Consider the following 22,575-nt stretch of genomic DNA (forward strand, 5'->3'; position numbering starts at 1 on the left):
GGCTCCTCTTACTGCTTCTCTTCTCCTCCCTTCAGCCTTCATTTGGAGTCTGATGTTAAAAATACAGAGTATGGTTTTCTTTGGATGGCTCCTCTGATGATCACAGCCAAATGCTGCCAGAAATATGTGGTTTCTTTGGGGGAAAGGTGGGCCTTCTGTAGAGGACAAGAGGCTGATCTCGATACTGGTGATGAATCACATACAAAACAGGGTATCACATATAAAGCAGGCGTGATAACAAGAAAATGTTTCCTTTACTGCAAGAGACTCACCAAGAGGGCTCAAGGCACTATAACAAGAGGTTTCTAACATGGTCTTCAGAATACAAAGCCTGAACAAGAAACTTGCTGGTAGAATGTGGGATCTGTAGGAACCCAGTTTTTTGTCATGTGTTTCCAAAGTTCATACCTAAGTGTGACACATTAACATGTAGATGTGGTTCATCTCAGACAAAGCACTTCTACAAAGGCAGGGCATATACAGTAAGTCAAGTCAATTAAAAAACCCCAAAACGAACCACAACAAAACAAACCAAAACTACCAAAAAAGAGGGAATAGTCTTGCTTTGTAACTCTGCTCTGTGTTCCTGCAAACATCACTGCTTTGGGGTTTGAAAGTATTGATCTACAATTATATCAGAACTAATCAATCAATTTAGCACATTTAAATGGAGTTCTTCTGCAGGTATATATGCTACTTAATTCACTCTTTGATACTCCAAACTTAATTCTTGTTACCTGGTTTTCATGTCTGATCCAGATAGGAAATAATAGCAACAAGTTTGACAAGAAACTAAGTCTACTACAAACATACCTCCTGGTTGCATGTACTGTACAAAGGAGCCTGTTTTCCCCAAACATAGTTGCCTGTGGAACTGAATTCCAAAAGTCAAACTTTGCTTCATGTAAGAAAAATAATTTTGCAAAGAACAAAGAACTCAATATCCTTTAATGGAGTTCACATTTCAGAAAACCTTCTATGGTCCATGAAGTTTTAATATCCCAGCACACTGGTCTGTAGTGAACTCCAAGGATACGGGCCATGGGCTGAAGCAAAATTCCACCAAAGCTAATGCAGTGTCATGGACTGCACCATTGCAACTCCATGAATAAGGAAAGATGGTAAATTACGCGCACAAAAAAAATGCAACCCCATGTAATGTTCATTCCCTTTTCTTACAGCTGAGTAACTTCTACAAGCATCATGCAGAAACTCTGGTTGCTCTAGCCAAAGGCAATATGTATGCATCCTGCCCACACCTTCCTGCACCAAATACGTCAGTGAACCAACTGCAGTTTCATGAATCAGCGCCTATTCCCCCTCCACAGTTTTAACAAACTTCTGAAAATTATTAATCAGAAAATACTTTTTCATTTTCATAATGAAGTGAAAATTCCATCTTTTTTTTTAATCATACAACCTAAATAAATTCACTAGAACATTTTTACATAAGGCCAGGAATGCACGTACCCAGACATGCCACTAAAATGACTTTTTATTATCCCTGTTGTGCTTAGTGAGACATTTCACCGACTATACATTTCAAAGAAAAATAAAAAGCATTTTTCTGACATGAGGAATCTGAATTCCTAAATTTTTTTAAGGACTAGGACTTTCATACCCATTTTTGAAATCATATGAAAGAATCTATGTTTTGAAATTCATAAGCAAGTTCACTTAACAGCAAAGTTAGTGTTCCTTTCTGTGAGAACCAAGGTAATAATAGATTTTCTTATATATATGTTCACAGAGTTATTGGTAAAGAATTTATTTTGTTCAGCAAGTCCTGAGCCAGATGAAAAATAAAAACAAAACAGAGAATGGAGTTAGCAGTACTGAACTGGTGGTGGTCTGTTCTCTTTACCAATCAAAACTGCCACAATAATAAATCAGTCACAATGTTGCTCGATCTTTACTAACAGACCATTAAAATTGTTGTCAGTGGACTTGCTGACTTTTGGCAGGGCACGCTGCAAACTGCTTTTATGTGCACTTATTGAATGATATCCCAATTTTTTAAGGATAAAGCATGTTCAGGCTCATTTAGACACAAGTAGCCATAAAGCAGAGTTCAGCTTCTTAATAAAAGATGCATAACATTGTTTTCCTTCAGCCAAAAAGGTCCTTGATTTTAAAGGCAGCCACTTCCTTGCAGTTTTACTGAAGAGAAACATGCAGCTCTCCTGCCCACTTACGACTGAAAGATAAATTACATTCAAATGTCTGAAATTTTCCACACAGTTCTTTTGTTTCAGCTAAAGAAATTCCCCCCTTTTTTTTTTTAAATCTTTGCATCCTGCAGTATAAAATCACAGCAAAAAACCCTGTTGTCCTGTTTCTTTATTCCTCAGAGGAACGATCTTTTGTTTCTCTCCAGAGTCAGCATAACGTAGTAAACCTCTTATTTATGGTACAAGTATTTTCAGTGCAGCAGTTTCCTTCTAATCATGGGCGCGCTGCCAGTGCCAGTGTAGCAGGCAGAGCTAACGCTGAAGCACTGACAAGCAACCTTCCAGCTGGCCCATCCTTCCCTCAGACTCGGGGCAGGGACCAGGCACCAGACTGGGGCACCCGGATGCACGTTGGAAGGAATGGGTACAAGGCAGTGGAGATGAAGAAGCCCTGGGAGAGGAGAAGGCTCCAAGCAGAGGAGCAGGGTGCAGTATGGGTGCTCTAGTTCTGACCTGTGCCTTAATTGGTGAAATGCAGACTTGCTAAAACACAGACACTATTGAGAGAGTCACCTACTTGTTCTATACTGATCCTATTTGTATTGAATTATGCTCAGATTCTTGTAGAGTTGATCTGAACCAACTTTCGCCATATACATCTTTGGCTTGATTCTGCACTGACTTGCTTGCTTTCTGGAGAGAAGCAGACACCACCAGAACAGACTCATTCCTAACTAGGATTTACCAGCTCATACAGTAGCAGAAGCAAGGGGTAGAGGTTGGAAAGATGTAGTCATACAGAAATTTGGAAGAATGATATATGATAATAGAATCTTACTGAATCCTAAAGTGTTCAGCACTGTTTTGATCAGAACCAACCTCGCCTGAAGGCACCATCACCATCTCATGTGATTACCTATATCCTTTGTCTGGTAAGTTATCTTGCCTTCATGTACCTGTTTACTTCCCAGAGTGAAAAAGGTGATAATTTCTTCTTCTAATGATTCATTCTCTCTGCCTTTCACAAAACACTGTTTTTTTCAGGTTTTTTTTTTTTCTGCATGGCTTTTGAATTTAAAGTTAAAAATATAAATACCACTATATATATACACGCACATATAAACATATGTCTCTCCAGTACATTCTAAATGACTAATCTGAAGGGACATGATTCTCCTAAAATAACAATGTCTCCAGTGAAGTACAGCAAAGCAGTACACTAAGAATCACCAGACAAGTCAGGAAGTAGCATCAGAAATAACCTGGCAGGACATCAGAGAAAGAAGCAGGCTATGAGGGGGCAGAGTTCGAACCCTGGAAATGTGAAGGGAAAGTCATATTCTTATTCAGCATTCATGTCCCTTCAGGCTTTAACCACAGTGCACGTCAGTACTACTGTTGCTGCTACAAAAATTTAGGATAATTGAGAAATTGAGAAACAGTCTAATCTAAATTAGGCAAACTTCAATTACTAACAAATACAAAGGGATAATGGAAAAACTAATTGTAAAAAGAGCTTGCACCATCTACGCAGGCAGAAATCTGCCCCCACTGGTGTCTCGTAACAGGGAAGAGCTGCAGTGGATGGCAATCAGCACTCCATAAACAGAACCCCTGATGGTGTCACCATCTCTGAGTGCCTTTTTCTGCCTTGGGAGACCCACAACACTGACACCCATCAGCTTGTATTTCAGGTTGTACATGAGAGAAAGCAAAAGGCCCAAAGAGGGAATGCTCACAGCAAGAAACAGTAGCTGAGTGCAGAAGCTGCCTGTGTGCAGAGCCACCAGCAGCGCTTCAAGGATCCCCACTGACACCTCTTGGGACATGCAGTGAGGAAGAAGCTGCCCCACCATCACGTCCCCAAAGGGAGACAGCAGTGATTGAAGCTGTGAGCACTTCAGTACGCATATGAGGTGAGGAATGAGTGATGAGCAATATGGCTGGAGCCACTGAAGAATTGTGATCTACCCAACAACTAGCAGCTAGCAGTGAAGCAGAAGAGGTTTTGAAGAGATATTGAATTAGTCTTTTGCAATATGTCTACATTAATTGAGAAACTGAGAAGCTACATATGCTGCCTGCTAAGAATGTGCCTGATTGCCAACTCTATCTACAGATGATTTTCTGTAGAAGTATCTACCATCTGTACACTGAGGAGGTAGACAAGACCAGCACCACACATAAACTTGGACTTGCCTGAGTTTCCTTCAATTAATCTCCACTGAAATTTTACACAAGTATCACTGATGTGTCCACCTATGTCACTGAAGGTGAATCCCAAGCTCAATCACCCAGGCTTTTTAGAAACGGTAACTTAAATCAGTATACCGCAGCAGCAGTGGGTTTTACAGTTGAGTGACCCAGGATATTCCTTCCTATTTTCCTAAGGAACTCTTTGCAGAAGGGAAGTTTTCCTGTAAAATACAGCAACCACTACACTCAGCTGATGGACACCAAACTTTTCCTACCACTCACACTTCACTTCCCTAAAGTTAGATCTGTGATAAATACAACCCTTATGACACTCTTGAGTCATATTTTTATAAGCAGCGATCAACTTAAGTCACATTCAGGAGCCACATTTAATCCTTTGAGGCTCCTGCAACAGAGAAAGCCACCTGGCAGGCAGGCCCAAAGAGGAAAGCTGTAGCTGACCGACCCACTCATCTGTCCTGCGCAGGGACAAGAACAAGATATGAGACTGCACAAGTATAGCATAGGCACAAAGGAAAATTCAAGGGGTGAAGGGCTACACAACATATCTAAGAGAGGAAAAGCCCATCTGGGGGTACAAGCAAAGGAGAGCCAAAGGGCAATGGCGAGAAGAGACAAGAGCAGGACCTTGCTTGAGGGAGATGCTCTGGGGGCAACCTCTGAGGAAAAACAAACAAAAGAGACTGTGGTATGGGAGCATGAAGAAAGATTAAAAGTCCAAGGAGGTCTCCTTTGAGGGAGACCCTGGTTTACATGAGTATTTGTGTCCATACTTCAAAAAAGGAAATATTACAGAAACATTTTACTCAATTCACTGAACTGAGACAATAAATTCTTCCAAGAATTTACAAGGTAGGCTTGCAGTCAGCGTCCCAGGATTCCTTGTATCAATCTTACTTGTAACGTTTGTACAGTTGGAGCCACCACATTTTTTCTTTAATTGCGACTATTTTGAGGGTTGTCTAGGTTTGTAATTTGATTGTGTTAGGATTGTTTACCCATTTTGCAATATAAAGCAGACACTCTGTCCACCTCCTGCCTCCACAAAACAGAAATACAAGCAGAAGAGCAAGGCAGAAATGCCTTTTTAGGCTCACTCAGTGCACCAGCACACTGCAGAGTTATCTAATTCCCTTTCCATTTTGTAAAACATTGAAATTATTTGTTAATTTGATGAGCTGAAGGCTGGGGTTGAGCGAGAAAAGGAAAGATTGAGTTTGCACAGTGAGGAATTATTCAGTACTAATAAAACTTCCAACTTAGTGTAAACAAATTTTATTTACCCTGAAAATCAAAGTCTAAAACTTGCATTATGCAGGAAGAAAAAAAATCACAGTTTTATTTTGTTGCTGCAGCCAATGAAAACACTGAAAACTGCACTACAGCAGCTCCCTGCAAGTGCTAACCCACCAGAAAAACATAGATTTATAATTAAAAGGAAATAATTTCCTCTGTTTTCTACCTTTTTATATGAAAGACCTGATCGGTGGAAAATAATTCAAGCAGAGGCAGCCTGACACCAGAGGCTCATCCTCCCCCGCCACCAGCCAGGTACTGACCATCTAACAGGGGGCACAGGTTTGGCTCTTTGAAAGGACGAAGTGAAGGGCAGGCTCCTCTCACCTTTCATCCAAACCGTGATCGCAGGGGGATACTCCCTGCATTCTCCCTGCACTGACAGCACATCAGGCCTTCCAGGAAGAAACAGGGAGGAAAACTATGTGCACTCATGTAAATGGGTTGTCACAGGCGCACACTCTGCCTGTTGTATTAAAATTTAAATGTGATCAGCATCTGAGTATGATGAACATTCTGAAAGCTCAGTTGCTTAACTGAACCAAATTTTTCTAACACAACCAGACTTATTCCTGGATGCAAGTCAGGAAGAGTCAAAACCCAAGATCTTCAACAAATAAACACTCCAAATCCAAGTAATGGTTCAGCTCATGAAATCAAGGCTAGAGAACTTTTTTCCATATTAAATACGTTATTTCTCTTTGACCGCCCAAGTGTAAGTCACACCAGCTGTAAGCAAACCCAGCCACACTAATCGGACACCTAAACAAGACCCGGTCCTGTTCTTTTTTCTGGAAATTATATGTTTGTTTCTCCTTCCAGAAATACATTATTCCAGCATCAATGCAAATGCAATGAATCAACTCCAAGCACTGGTATGAGCATATAAATACCTTTCTGCATCTTAGCAAAAAGTGCTAAGTGTCAGGCCATTGGAGTCTCAGCTCTTGGAGCAGAGACTTTCAGACACCTGAAGACCACAGCAGTGCAGGGAACCTCCTGGGGCTGCAAGTGCCCAGGACGTGGCATTGGGACCCTCCTGGATGTTGGACACTGACCCTTCATCCCGAGCTGACCAGGCACATGCATGTGCACTGATGTGCAAAGATACACTTTGGATTTAACACACCCTGTTGGCCGATCTGTTTGCAAGAGGGACTCATGACAGAAACAGATTCAGTAAGAGGGCATTTGTCCCAAATTAACGATCATCAAATATGGGTAAAGAAGATTTTAATTAGTAGGTTATTAAGAAACACTTCATTAAAGAGAGAGAGGAAAAGAGAAAGAACAAAGCAGGCTTATCTCCTGAATCATGAAAGGAACAAATTCACAAATGCCGACAAATTTCTTCTAATTAGTCTTCAGTAAACAGCTGATGCCTCATTAAAAAAAAAAAAAAAAAGAAAAAAACAACAAAACAAACCAAAACCCTATAAACAGCCTCCAAAAATACACCTTCTGGTTAGTAATAAATGTGTTGTATATGCCATAGACTTTCCTGAGGGTAGAAAACTCTTCTCTTCTGATGCTACCAAGGTTATTTATATAGACATATATCATCATTTCTTTGAAGTTCATGTGAAAAAGTTCCCCAAAAGTCTTGAAAGGGTATCATCTAATTTTACCATTAGTGACTACAGAGGGTTAGTGACTCATTCTTGATCTCACCCTAATCAACAGCATTACTCATTCACTTTGAAAGGGACAAGATGAAACTCTGAAGCTGAAATCCTAATTTCCTGAGATCTACGGAATTCTTCTATCCATTTTACTGGGTTCAGGATTTCAACCAGAAGCTTTAAAGGGAACATAAGTTATTGACTTCTTTGCGGAGGCCTAATGCAGTGTCTGTGTGCCTTAAATTCCTCTTAAATCTGGTCGCAGGGCTCTGGTAATGTATAATGCATGCATCTCTCACCCGAATCATGGCATACTTGTCCCCAGAGAGTAACAGAGCCACATACATTTCTGACATATTTCAAAATGCAAGAATCTTCAGAAAGAGATACAAGTCTGGGTTTTTTTCTCTTTTCTCCCAAACAAGCCTGCATACCCTGTATGTGCACCAAGTTAGCAGCCTACACTCATATTTAGCCCTGTGTTGAATGCCAAAATCTGCTTCCTGCTTACACTCCACTATCATTTACAGACATTGCAGTATCAGCTTCATGGATTACACGTGCTACCCTGGTTCCCTTCTTTAGCAACTAGCCCAGGAGCCAACTTTTTCTTCTGTTTAGAAAAAAATAAACCAGCAAAAATATTCCTTTTATAAAGCTAGTTGTCGAGACAGCATGCATTATAAATAGATCAAAACATTCTCTTCCATATATATTTCTGATTTCATTTGATTACTAAGGAGGAAGAACACGAAAGACTTAAGAGTTTTTGTATTATATATTCAAATTATATCTTGTACACTTTAGACTAGTCAGTCTAAATCAACATATAAGAAAAGTCATTGGCCAACACTCAAGTGCTGCATATATCTCATTTGCACAATTCCAACCTCCTGGAATGGGCCGGTCCATGCCCCTATTAGAAGTTTTTCCTGTTTGCTAGGTTAGCATTTTCTCCCAGACAAAAACTACTGATGTGCCATGTACCTCTAGAGACTCTTCTTGGAGGAAAGCAAAACAAAAAAAGCTAGAAGGAAAATATTTACTTTTCAAAAGGACTGTTTAACATTGGGTATGAAACTTTCCCCTTTCATTTCTTCTAATAAATTTCAGATGACTTTGGATTTGAGAACAGGACTAATAGACAAAATGACAAAAGACAGTGTTAGAGTAAAAATCCAACTTCAAAATGCAGGTTATTTATTTACCTAAGAAAGAGTCTGAAGCATTTTTGCAGAATTAAAAACAAACAAATAAAACTTCAGAATATGATATTATGACTTTGTACTATTCCATTTCATGTATTTACTTTTACTTACTCACATTATATAGGTTAAGCTTCTTTCCAGCTGCAATCATCACCTAAAACCGTAAGATTAACTACCAGATTCAAAAACATAAAGAGAAACCCAAAATCCAGTCTGTTGTGTGCTGCGTAGCTGCTGCATGTGATACTGCTCCCGCCAAACTCTGAGTGCCCTCAGCCTCAGCAGTAGGTCCCTTTTCATTATTAGCCCTCAGAAACTCTTCTGGTTTTCCCCATCATTCACGGGAGTAGCACTGACACTGAATTCACTGATGCACGTAAGTGCTGAGAGTACTCTAGCCAGAACAGCACGGACAAAGGTACCTAGCCTCTTGGCCATGCTTTGCTGCAGGCACCAGGTTTTATGTTGTTCCAGCTAAATGGCCAGCAGGTCTTCAATCCTCCCTGGATATGTGTCCCCAGAGCACAGTCACCATTAAAGACAGGAGGTCCCTTCATCGAGTGAGCCAGTCATCTCATCAGAGGATGCATTCAGTTTGCTCAGATACTATTTGCCCTTGGTAAATCCATGCTGGGAGTTCCCAGGCACTGCCTTAGCATTTGTGGGCCAAGACATGGCTTCCATTTGCTCCATCCCAGGACTGAGGTGAGTCTGACTGGCCTACATCCTCCTTCCTGATGAGAGATGTGACATTTGTTTATTTCCAGTCCTCAGGAACCTCCCTGATCTGCATGACCTTTCAAAGATGACAGGTTATTTCATTTCAAAATTGGCCAAGTCCCTTAGCACCTTCAGATGTATCCTATCTGGTCGCATGGATTCATCTAAACCCTGGTGCAATCCACACAGTCAATAAAGGAACTGTCTTTAAGACTCTGACCTTACAGATTGGACATTTAAGACATGACCTTGTGTATTTACAAAAAAATAACTTATGTTATTTCGTTAAACATACCCCAAAACATAAAGAATATATATAAACCTGCTTTAACAGTGACTTAAGTAGATTCAGTTTATCCCAGGCATCCTTGCCCCTGAAGTATGAGGCCTATTCAGTTTCCCATTCATCCCTTCCACTTTTTTCCTTTGCTTCTCTGGTCTTTACTTCTGTTGTTCTCTATCCCAAAGCATCCCTCACCACATCCTGACCACTCCTACTATTGTTACAAGCCATACCCCTAAGCTCAGGAAAACTATGATGAGGTTTCAGTGTACTGCAGAAATTAAGGTATTTTTGAAGGTATCTCTTCTATCCTTCAATAAAGTAATAAGCAACTTTCCTTATTAAGAAACAGCATTCAATTGTAAACAAACTTCCTGTCTAATAGATGTCACAATACTAGTGTTGTATTCACCTAGTCCTGGCACATAGGACAGCCAGACAATGGTACTACAATCATTCTTGGTCCATGCATTTTAACTAGATGGGAAGCCCTTTACCTTAGTTATAACATACGGGAAAGAAGCAATGCAGAATCTCTCAATCAGTTCCACACCTGCAGACATCTGTTCCTCCACAGCATGGCAGCGTGGCTTGACTTCAGAGCGTGTCCTTACTGGTACCAGTGAAAGGACAGAGCCTGAATGAGTGACACTTGCATTGCTGGGGATAACAGTTATGTCTGATAACAGATAACAGTTCTGGTGTAAACTAGCCACAAACTCAGTAATGCTAATGAAACAATTCATCTATCTTCCCAGTCCAGGGGTGAGTATGGAGGCAGGATCACATAGGTTAACATATTGAACCTGTTGGTCTGGATAGATTAGGCAGACAGAAAGGTATCTTAACATAAGAAGGTCTCAATGGCTGCCATCAACCAAGGCTTTGATCTCTAGACAATATTACATTTTGTGTCTAGGCAATGACAGTTCCTAAACTTAATGGGTATGCTAACAGCCTTCATTCAGGCTACTTGAAAGCAGCAGCTGAATACTTCAATGGACTGAGATAAAGAGACAATAGAAGCTACTGCCCGAGGCAATTGTGCACATGATAAAACCTAAGCAAAGTGATACTTTTAATATCCCCATTTGTCTTATTTGAAAAAATGTTTAATTTGTTCTTCAGTTATCCAGAGAGAAGTCAGCATATCCATTAGCTTCCACTGTATCTGAAATTGCCTCAAAAATCACAGAAGAGCTAGCACAGCTTGTTAACTGAAAAGCAATGCTTCTGTTGCTTCCAGGATCACAACCTGACCACTTTGTGTTACCCAGGGCAAGCATACTGCAAAACCGAGGTGGCTTACAGGCACACTGGGCAACTAACATGGACATACAAATGCCTCTGCATAGTCAGCTAAATCCAGTGGGATTTTCTTACCTCTGGTAGCAGAATCACTATGTTGCCCCAATTTTCTCAGCATGCATGGCTTTGTCAGCCTTCTCCCAGCTGGGTCTGAGCCAGCTTACTGCATCTCTGTTCAAGCTAATGAAGTCTTCCAGAAACGGGAGCACGGAAAATTAAAGTGAGATGCCGAACGGCTCTCTGAGAACCAGTCTGTGCCTGGCGTGGACGGCAGGCAGATCCTGCTGCATCCTAAGCAGCTCCATTCAGTGCTGCTCTCATGCCTTTGAATCATACTGCCCATCCAGGCCTTCCCTTACTCACGTGCCACAGGCTCTTCTCTTCCCCTCCCATTACTCTGGGAGATAAAAGCAGGCTGCTGGAGGACTTGCCTTCACTTTGCCAGATAGAGCAGGTTCCTTGCTGGGTTTTTTGTGGGGTCAAGCTATTTTTTAAAAAAATCTTTGTTCTTTCAGGGCCTGCTGGTTTTGACAACATTATTTTGTAAAGAAAATCTTAGAATTACTCCAGTGTGGAGTGGTAAAATACTCACCAGTCCTCTGAGAGCTCAAGATCATCCCAGTCTATGAATGCAAGAGAAAACATATCAATGAAGAACAAAAACCCCACACGACAACCCAACAAAACCTCATATTTCTTCCTGATTTCCTCTAATGAGTTTTTTCTCTGTCAAAAATTAAAAAACCCAAACAAACTTCTAGTTCTACATAGTGAAACTGTGAGATTCTCAAGCCATATCAATATCACCAGAAATTAATGTTACATTATCAAATACAACTATTGTACTCAGATTTAAAAAAAAGAGGCAAGAACAAGTTACTTACTATGTTCCTAGAAGCCTGAGGCATAGACTTATTTAAAATAGACTGTAACATGATTGTTTCCTCAGAATTATTGTACAGCTAACATCTCATATAAAATTGAATTATTAACACGGTAAAACAAACTTGCTTAGCAAAAGGAAAGCTCTGTCACAACATTGTATTTCAGGCACAACACTGTATTTATAAAGTCTCCCCAAAACATACTGCAGTGCCAACTCTATGCTTGACACACAATTCCTACAGCCCTGCTATGAAATGAGTGAAACCAGGCAGTGCTAGGGGTGTAGGCGTGCAAATACCATCTGAAGACATCTTTGTGGGAAAGTGCTGTTCTGATTGTGTAACTGGAGGCCCAGAATTCACATCAAGGAACAATTATATTCTCTACTACAGTGGCAATGATCTGATTACTTCAGTCTAGTTGCTAGCAATTTTTATTAGCAAACTGGCCTCATTGTATTTGCAGACATGACATAGAATAATTGCATCACAAAATCATAAAATCAACTAGGTTGGAAAAGACCTTTAAGATCATCAAGTTCAACCATTACCCCAGGACTGCCAAGACCACCACTAAACCATGTCATTAAGGGCCTCATCTACACAGTTTTTGAATCACTTCCAGTGATTCCACCACTTCCCTGGGAAGCCTGTTCCAATACTTGATTACCCTCTCTGTGAAGAAATTTTTGCCCAATATCCAATCTAAACCTCCCCTGGTGCAGTTTGAGGCTGTTACCTCTTTTCCTATCACTTTTGAAGCTATTTTGGGGCTGTAACATGTCAGAAGAGCAGGATTTGTGCCTGACCTATGTCTGAGAAAGTCATCCACATTATATGTCAAGAAAGAAGCTTGCTGAACACATTGTACCCTTAAAAATGCTATTCCAGGAAGAATCAGCCACCATACAAGTTGTTTCCACAGTTCACTACCACAATTGCCTGCCCTACATGAACTACATGAGCTAATAGGAATAATCTCACTTGGAGCACAAACTAAAAGAGAAAGTAGGAATAAAAATGTCCAGCAAGGAATCACTCACAAAAAAGCCCTGGGAGGTTTGTGTGTTAGTTTTAAAGGTTAAAAATCTTTTCAGGGAGAGTGACAAGGTTCTGTGCACTTTTGCAGCCAGTCAGAATCTTTGTGGTTGTTGCAAAGACATCTATAACAAACATGACACAGACTTTACAAAATTTTATATCATCTTTCCATTTTTCAGCTATCTTTGCAGGCTTAGTGACCGCAAATCCCTCATCACCTCACTTCTGCTCATTTTGTGTCATCACATAAATATCCAGTCTGTTGTGTCTGCAGACTTCGTAGCCATTTAAACACACAGCTGAGCCCTGAAGGCCCAACTTTGTGCCTTGAGGGCAGAATGAAACTACACCAAAACATTGTGGGTGCTGAAAAGACACTATAAAAGGACCACTCAAGCAGTGCAGTCTTTGGGAATGACTGCTGCAGGGGCTGAGGCCACTTCCTCAGCTCCCCCTGCTCCTCACAAGCCTGAATGGGGCTGGTTCCAGCATCATCCCAGTAGGATGGTTCTGGGCCAAAAAAAGGAAGGTTCTCCCTCATATAATCAGTCTGAGGCTGGAAGAAGTTTGTCCCTGAATCCCTACGCATTCATAAATGCATTCATAAATGATGCATCACTTCTGAATTAACGTACCATACAGTCATAAGCACATAGATGCTTTTTCTTTAACCATACAGTAACTGTGTATTTAGAAAAAGGAAACAAAAAGGCACACGGTGTTGGTTTTTTGCCTGCTTTCAAGGTGCTTACAGGATCAAATTTTGGGCCAGCATCATTTATGCCTGAAAGCCCTCAAAGGTATAAGCACAGGTTAGACAATCTTCAAACTGAGCTGTAGGCTTTGTTGCCATGAGTAAATATAACGCTTCCTTATGCCACACACAAGTGGTTTTATAGTTGTTCTTCATGACTTGCAATTGAATGTAATAGCAATGATGGGTACATTAGACTTGAGCACTAAAGACTGGAGACCCTGCTTCATCAGCATGAGAGATAGACCACACTACCACAAGCCTGAGCATATTCTCAGTACCTTCTCATCAATTAGGTTAAACACAGCTCTGCAAGGACCACTTCACGGGTGAGAGACTCATGTTTACTTTATGATTCTCCACCTTTCAGTTTCTGTGCCACGGCTCCTACTACAGCAGCTCATTAGCATTAATTGCTGTAGTCTTTATGATACACTTGACCAGCAGAAACCATTCCCGTATCACCAGTTAATTCCAGAGGCATGGATCCCACTCAGAGTCACCAGCCTGAATTAGTTCTGGGCTAGTGACCAGAGTAGAAATGCTTGATATCCTCTTGTTAATTCGATGAGCTCCTACTAGCATAACTGCAGCATATTAGCTCAAGTAAGAGTAATACTACTTTTCCTAGCAGTTTAAGTAGCCTTTTTTTTTTCCTTAAGTAAGATTCAGTGTTCAGTTGGGAAGCTATTTATATTCAGAAGATACTATATATGTGTATATATATACATATATATACACAGTATCACAGAGAAGTGTTTGACCTCTCAAGAATAAATAGTAAGTACTCCTGCAAATTCAAAATTCTAGTAAATTCCAGTTTTGCTAGAGGACATGCATGATTATAATGTACACGACTGTAAGGTGAACCACAGTTCATCTTTTCACAATGGAGGACAGACATGGAACATTTTCCTTGTATACTCCCTCGGCTGCACCAATTAGATCATCTTATATGAAACATAACCCTGTTGTATAAAACATAAAACATTAACAACAAATTTTTAAATACCCTTTTGTGAAGTACAAAAACATTTTGATAAAAAATAAACAAATTCTAAGAAATCATTGACATTGACAACTTCAGGACATCAAAAACGCCAGTTCAAGCTGTCATCTCATGGCTCATAGGCCAACTAAAGACCTTATTAAGCTCCCAATAAAAGAGTTGAAAATGAGATTCAAAGACTCTTGATGTATCCACTAACAACTCCCTCCATGCCCCATAAGTCCACATTTTGAGCCGGTAAATAGGCAAAATCTATTCTGTTTATTTAACTGACATTTTAAAATACTGATAAATCAAACTGAGCAAAATTATATCCTAAAAACTTGTAACCATCTGTCACAACCCATTTTTCTTAGTCCTGAATACTGTGTAATACCTTAAAGTTACTGTCTCCTGACTCTCCTATGCCCATAATAGAAAAAATTGGCTTCTACCTTGGATATGCCAATTAGGCCAGCTTCAATTAACTACTTTTAATTCCCCAGTACTTCTGTTCTTCTTCTAGTACTGCTCCTTGGAAGGACTTCCTTAAGCATACTTTCAAATCTTCACCAAGTTGCTGCTTAAGTAAGTCTCTTGCTGCACTGCCTATGACAATGTTGGGAGTGGTAAGAGAAGATGCGGTTGTTCCTGCATTCCTAGCACGTAATGCAGCACTGTGCCCACATCTCCAAGTTCATGGTAATCTGATTTGGTAAATGCATATGCTATGGCAAAACTTTGTGCAGAGAAGCAAAGGGTGATGTGGAAGCAGAAGAGGCACAGTTCTGCATAGGCACAATTCAGGCACAATTTGTACCTTAACATCTAGAGCTGGACCCCCCTGGCTCAGTTTATCAGCTTATATGCAAATCCAGGTATCTACAGGCAGGACAGATGTCCTCAGAGCAGTGTCCTGGGCTGGTTCTTGCTCCCACAGGGCCAGCTCCAGCACAGCATGGACATGCTCATCCTTTTCTCTGTGCTGCTTATCCCCATGATTCCTCAGCAGCCTCTCAGACTATAAACCCTCTGAAGTAGAGACTTGTGTCTCTTGTCCTGTTTGTAATGCACCAGACACCAGAGTTGTCATGAACTCTGAATGAACCCCATTCATTAATGGGGTTCCCAGATGTCACAGCAATTAAGGATTTGATCACTTAGTGTTACTCACAAACTAGTAAATGAGATAGCTACTGCGAAGACACTTTGTTCATTCAAAATACTGCTACTGCTTAATCAAGTAATCTCATAATTAGTTTGAATCAGTCAAAATTTTTAACTCAAGAAGTAAATCATGTGCTTTAACAATGTCAGGGCGCCCGCACTGTCAAATTTCAGTAAGTGTCCAATATTTGAGAAACTTCCATGATGAGGGAAGTAGTTAATTCATTATGTGCTCATTAGTAAAATATTTAGAGATAAAGATGTTCTTAATCAAAGTCTCACAAGGTTTGAGAAGAGAACATACAGAAATATTTTTAACTTCTGGAATGAGCCACTTTTCCACATTTACATCCCTTTTATAGGTAACAGAAATACATTATGTTCATCTTTATCAATGCTATAAAAATCACAGCGTTTCAGAGGATTTATTGACATGGGAGACAGAGCTTGTGTCTCACAAGTTGTGCTTTCATACTGACAACCTAGAGCAGGAGCCGTAACACAAGACCTACGCTTACATCTTAAAAAAGTATTTTTGCTGCCACAATGTTACAGCAGAAGTTAAAAACTCTTTGATTTGATTACACATAGGCACAAGACAGATGTCTACAGACGGCTTTGGGTGGATGGCTGAGAAACTGCAACAACTGCGCAACTACATGCAAGGAAGACCTGGAGCAAAGAGGTTCATTTCCTTTGCTGCCACTGGTAACTGTGCAGCAATCAGAACCTGATTTCCACTCCATTTTGTGCCTTGAGAAGTTTTACTTCAGTGACCGGATCCTCATTCACAAAGTTATTAGAAATTCACACATGGTGCTCTCACTACACCTTTTTATTTGAAAAGAGCTCAGTGGTCTCCAAGAGGGCCATATTTCAGCTCCGCAAACAGTTTGGACTGCTCCTCCCTAGGTTAGCTTCAATATTGCAATGTGGTTTGGCTCAATTCTTTCCTGAGTGTTGTTCAAAGTTAGGGGTTTTTAAAAGGAAAAAACCTATCACAACACTTAAAGTAAATATTTATCAAAAAGCACCTGTTTATTAAAAACCATCAGTATTTGGAGGATGCAGCAGCAGATGTGGACACCATTTGGGCACCACAGTGGCAAACAGCTAGAGAAAGCAGAATTAAGCATTTCCAAGTAAGTTAGCAAATTATTCAAATCGTAAGAGGAATTCCAGTTCTTGGGTTGAAGGTGTGAACTCAGTGGGACTAATTTACTGATCCACTGTTGGTGCAAAGCTGTTGGGACAAGAAGAGGGAGAAGAAACAAGCAAGTTGCAAAGTTGCATCCCCTTCTCTCCCGCACACTCCTGCTTGGGCAGTGCACTATGTGCACACACACACACGTGCTGCCTGGAAGGTAGAAAGCTGTTGGGCTGTTCCCACTACCAACATAATTCATGTTCCTGTTTGAATCACAGCAACTCCTAACACAACACTTCTATGCAGCTGAAGCCAATTCTTCCCTTACCCCATACAGCCTACTGAGTAGCATTGTGCAGAAACAATGGGCTGGATTCTGCTTAAAGCTTTGAGGAAGCAAACTGAGAGTAAACTTTATGAACACTGAAAGCTTGTGCAGATTTATACCTTCACCCAGGGATCACAACTGGACTTAGTGGTGTAGATTATATTTGTACTGTACATAAAAAATTAGACATTTTTGCATCTACCCCCAAGTGAAGCTTACTTGTTTTTAAATTATCTGCAGTCAAAATTCTACATGGCTAAACAGAAGGCATTTAATCTAATTTGATAATCTGGTTTTTAGGCATTGATACTTTGAAGTGGTTAACTGGGTAACAGCTAGTTTCCTTGTGGGATGTGCAATGCACTATCCTCTCCTCTCCTGAACCATGGCAGCATATAAGTATCTGCTGCATTTGAAAAGCTCTTAAATCACCAGCCATTAAGAAACACTAACAATTTGACTGGTGTCCTACATAATTTATTATGAAGAGACTACTGTAGCCTGTACATGTATCAGAACATGTCCTCAACCTCTGAAACTGTTGGCATTTCTTCCCAACTTCAGTGACTTTTGCTAGGATTTCCAGTCGGTACAACCAACCAGGCTGCCAGTACTGCCATTTACCAGGAAATTCTACTTCTGTGATTAGGACAGCCTGCCCTCACATATCTGTACAGTTGTTCACAGACAGTAATCAGAAATATGAGCTGGAATCAGGAACAAGGAATGTTATAAAACACCAGAGCCGACAATCTGCCTTGCAAAGAAACTAATTTACCAGTAGGTACTGTCAGCATTATGAAAAAGAAGGGGAACAGCATTCATACAACAGAGGAAAGCTACCCATTGTGACAGTGACTAAATTCAAATTTATTGGGAGTAGTTCAGTTCACTTGAACAGGAATTTGTTTATATTTTGATATAAAACTTAAGAGCATTGAGGAACTGGAAGACACACACTTGGTTCCTAAAGGAATGAAATTATTTCATTGATTTCAACAGCCTTTTTGGTAGGGTTCTGCTAAGGAAGCTTGATCCCGCTTGCACCAGTGAAACAAGACCTATGAAATAGAAGTTTAAATCATATCAAGATGAACAGAAATGATCTGTATTGAATAGTTTGAGCTGAACCTGTTTGTGCAGTATTGATGGCAGCAGGATTACAGCTCTTCGTTGGCTCACAGCCTAAACAGACCAAAATCATTCTCATGAAGATCGTTTTGAGTAAGTGAGTCACTTAAATACAAGATTAAAATGTACATTTAAACCCTCTACCCACCAACAAATACTAAAGCCGTTTACAAAGTATGTTTCTATCAAGTTGTGTTTACGAAGAGAAGGAGGAAGTTTTATAATCCTATTTTACATACAATCCCACTGTTTGAAGTGAAGAAGGATCCACTCTAAAATCACAGAAAATAAAAAAAAATGGCAGGTAAGGACTCTCACAAACTTTAAGACATACAGCACAAATTATAGACATTACAGAAGCTTATAGAAAAAAGCTGATAAGGAAAAAAAAAAAGAAGAAAAAGGCAAACATCATCTTCCCTCCCACTCCCAAACAAGAAGTGGAACTTCCAAGAGTGGGAAGATTTGTTCCTTGTTTCTTTACATCATTACACCCCAGGAAACAGCAAGCTCTGGTACAGGGAATACAAGTCATAAGCTGAAAACACATTGGTTCCCCCCCATCCATTAATTCAGTAACTTGTAGCATTTCCCTGAGTGGGATATGCATTGGGGGCAGATTGCTTCAAGCAATGAAATCCAATTACACTTTAAGTGAAGACCCTGTTTTTACCAGCAAATATGAATATAGCTAAAGAGTAAATTATTTTAGAACTTTAATCATTCTCTATTACCTTTATCAGTGCCTCCTGAACATACTGTGTTGTAAGGGACTCCTGTTTATTTAATTTTCTCTTGCTATGATGGTAGATTGCATGACAACAGCTTTCCCATTGTGCTAATATGTCTAGGGTGTTAGTAAACAACTAACACTAGTTAGCTAACAAACTCAGAGCTGCAGATATCTTCTTTTATTAATATGAATTACCCCACTAGGATGGGATCACATTCCTAGCAACTTTTCCACGTAGATCACACCAGCAGGATCATCACAGCTGTCACATACAAATTACATTTGCTTTCAAATAACATTACTTGATGCTAAATAACCTAGATTCAGATTGGCATCAATAACAATTAATACATTTATCTCATATGCCTTGGGGTTTCACATAAATAAGACTGGTATTTGTTAGAATATTGCCCTGATTCTTCTCTCATCTGTGCTCTATCAGAAGTAAACAAGCTCAGAGAGATGGATCCTTCTGCCATAACCTGAACATGCCTCCCTGAGACCCACAAAAATTGCAAAAAACCCCAAAAGCAACCCGCTCTTCTCCTGAAAAAAAAACCCCCACCAATCAACTCCCCATACATAGGAACTGTCTTTATGATGGATCTTATTGCAAATACAGGTTAGTTATGTCTGTGGATCTACATACACTGGACTCTGGAGTGTATGCAAATAATTGTTGAACTGAATTACTTCAGCAGCAAACCCTACATTTTTTGCTATCACCTGGTGGCACTGTTATACAGCCTTCTAACTCCCTGTTTTCAGTGCCTGGCTCCTGCGAAGGCCCATCCCACTGCTGTTACCCTGGGCTTACACATGGCCTCCATGGGAAAAATTTGGGATTGAGGAAGCCAACTGACCTCGACATTGGTTTTTGCTTTGGGCTTAAAAATACAGCTGCCCTCTCCAAACAGGCATGTCGTTGGCTTGACATTTGAGAAGGACATGTATCTGAATTACATCTCAAGGCTGGTGTTGGTATAAATAACAATTTGCACATACGTTTTATAGTTTTGATACTTCTGCCTTAAGCAACAAACAAGCTAACTGAAGACCTGCAAGGTAGCAGAAGAAAGCTGCAGGATTACTGCAGATGGTTTTAGAGGAACTTGTTTTATTCAGCAGATGAACATGAAGATCATGGAACGCAATCCACAGAAAATAAGAACTGCAAATACTAACAATCTGTCCTGCTTGTAGAAATAATATTTTTTCACTATTTCCTTTAGCAAAGATAGAATGATCTATACATTCTGCTAAAAAAATAAAAACCCCAACCCAACAAAACAAAACACAAACCACCGTAACGTGCATCTCATATCTTCCAGAGCACAGAGATAGTATGTTAATTTACAGGTAGCTTATGAATATTCAAAACTGAAACATCACTTGTGCTGTTAAGCAACAGGTACCTCTTCAGTGTATGAGGTCAGATGATACACAGTTTTGCATTCATACAGCCTATGCGCATTGGTTGGATAAACATGATCCCACTGAAGCCTCCAGCAACTCAGAATCAAATTATATTTAGGTTTTTTCCCCTCTATTTTTACATCTTATTCACACATCAGTCATCCTGACAGTGGAACAGGGGCAAGTACCAAGTCTACAAGTGGGTGGGTACCTAAAATATGCTAAATGTTTCCACCTTTTCCCCCTCACAAAAGTATAACTGAAGGAATGCACTTCTTATCAGTATATTTGGAAGGAGATTTCTGTATTTTTACTAATAAGTTAGCTAGAAATTCTCTCCCTGTTCTTTAAAATTAAAAATTGTTCTTAATATCAAAATGATACGAATGTAATCAGCAGAACAAGAATCAGAAGTACACTGGCTGATTTGATTAGCAGAACATTGGATTATGGCATGAGACAGGGCTTTTCTGATACACTGCATCATTATTCAAGCTCTTCAAGTGAACTTTTCGATATGTCCTCTCCTCCTCACTGCTCGGGCTCCCTTCTCATTTACTTGCTCTCCTACCCTTTTACTGCTTTCCTCTTGTATTGGTGCTCCACTGATGCTACATTCTCCACATCTACAGTGCTACCCACTCCTTGTCTCCAGCACCTTCACCTATGCAATCAAGTATCTCTCGCTGTACCCAAGCAGAGCTTATTCATGGTTTATTCAGATGAACTATAGATCCTTCAGATATATGTCTTCAAGCAAGTGAAATCGTCTCCCTGACTTTGTTTGCTAAGTAATACAGACACAAGTTGTAATAGGGGATTTTTGTTCTCTCCCAATGTAAGACAGCTTCATTATTCATGTTTTAAAAAATAAAATTAAACATCCTGTTTCAAGATATCCCTAAATGAAATTTAGCAACCCCCCCAAAAAAACCCCCAAACAAAAATTCAATCATTACAAAAGAACTTACTTGCAGCATGCTGTTCTTGCCAGTGTAGAGAAAAATGTTTATTGCCCTGAAGAATAAATTGGCAAACTATCCAAAAGAAAATGAAGTCATGCTTTTTCTGTCTCTGATAAATGAAGTAAGGATATCAATTTGATGGTGTTTACAGCAGTAAAATAGCAAAGGAGATGGGGCTTCTAGAAGACCATCAAATGCAGGAACCCTGTTCAGTGAGTACTGAGGCACTGAGCTGAACTCAATCCACCTATATTACAGAGCTTATCGGAAGAAGTGTTTTCTGGCAGGTTGGTTACAAACAAGTATAATCAAGGACACGCTATTGCTAAGAAAATACTATTTCACCAGAGGTACTCCCATTTAAAACGCCAATACTTCAGAACAACCTTGTCATGGCAAAACACGTTCTTCCTCTCTTGCAAAAGACTGCTCTAGGGTTTGAGGTGAACCCTTTACTTCCCAAATTATCTATCTTAACTCTCATACCTTTTTGCTTGTGATGAGTTACAATCCCATCTGTAACCCTTTAAGAGAAATGTAGTATGTAAAAACTTGGCTTGGTTTGTTTTCCAGCAAACAATGAAATCTTTGCTAATAAGGTTTATCTTTCACAACTCTTATATTTTCCTCTTCTATCTGACAGGTTTGGAATGTATGTATTAAATATTAATTTAAAAAAATACAATTAATAAGTACAGGTTTAGATCAGTGTCATAATGTGAGAATGCTGTTCTACCTTAACTAAAGCTATCAAATCCAACTCAGCTGTGGATTATGTAGGTGCAACCCCAGAGGGATCCATCTTTTCCTACTCGAGCTGAGCCTGGACCGCACGAATAGATGTCTTTTTGTTAGCTTAGAGTCAGCAGTGGTGTCTGTCAGTATTTCTCAGGGTTCACACTGGCACCAGTTTCTCCCTGAGATTCCAGCAGTTTTCAATGCCCAGCTGATGTTAATGTTAACAGCTACGTTGGGAAGTCTTGACTTGTAAACAATCAGTGTCTCACCTTTTATGAAAGTAAGAGTTTCTTGTTCATGAATAGAACATTCATAATTTAATTCGCAGAATGAAGAGCTAATTTCTCAAAACATCATTTAATTTTCTTAGTGCATTTACGTTGCATGTTTTCAAAAAGGACTATACAGGAGACCTACTTTCTCTTAGACTTACTTAGAGCAAGAATATCAGAAACTTG

The 22,575-nt window shown here is 39.9% G+C and overlaps 1 protein-coding gene across 6 annotated transcripts in view; it reads right to left on the reverse strand.

Moving 5' to 3' along the window:
- Positions 1-22,575, reverse strand: part of OXR1 (oxidation resistance 1) — a 261,974-nt gene that overhangs the window by 92,883 nt on the left and 146,516 nt on the right. The window contains exon 1 of one of the 6 annotated variants that reach the window (XM_030481376.1): positions 10,901-10,958. The exons of the other annotated variants lie outside the window; for them this stretch is intronic. Within the exon in view, the coding sequence (XP_030337236.1) occupies positions 10,901-10,943 (43 nt within the window). The 5' untranslated portion in view covers positions 10,944-10,958. Of the gene's footprint in view, positions 1-10,900; positions 10,959-22,575 lie in introns of those variants that run through there. 6 annotated transcript variants of the gene reach the window in all.

Source organism: Strigops habroptila, chromosome 1 (genome assembly GCF_004027225.2).
Source record: "Strigops habroptila isolate Jane chromosome 1, bStrHab1.2.pri, whole genome shotgun sequence".
In the NCBI taxonomy this organism is placed as follows: Eukaryota; Metazoa; Chordata; class Aves; order Psittaciformes; family Psittacidae; genus Strigops; species Strigops habroptila.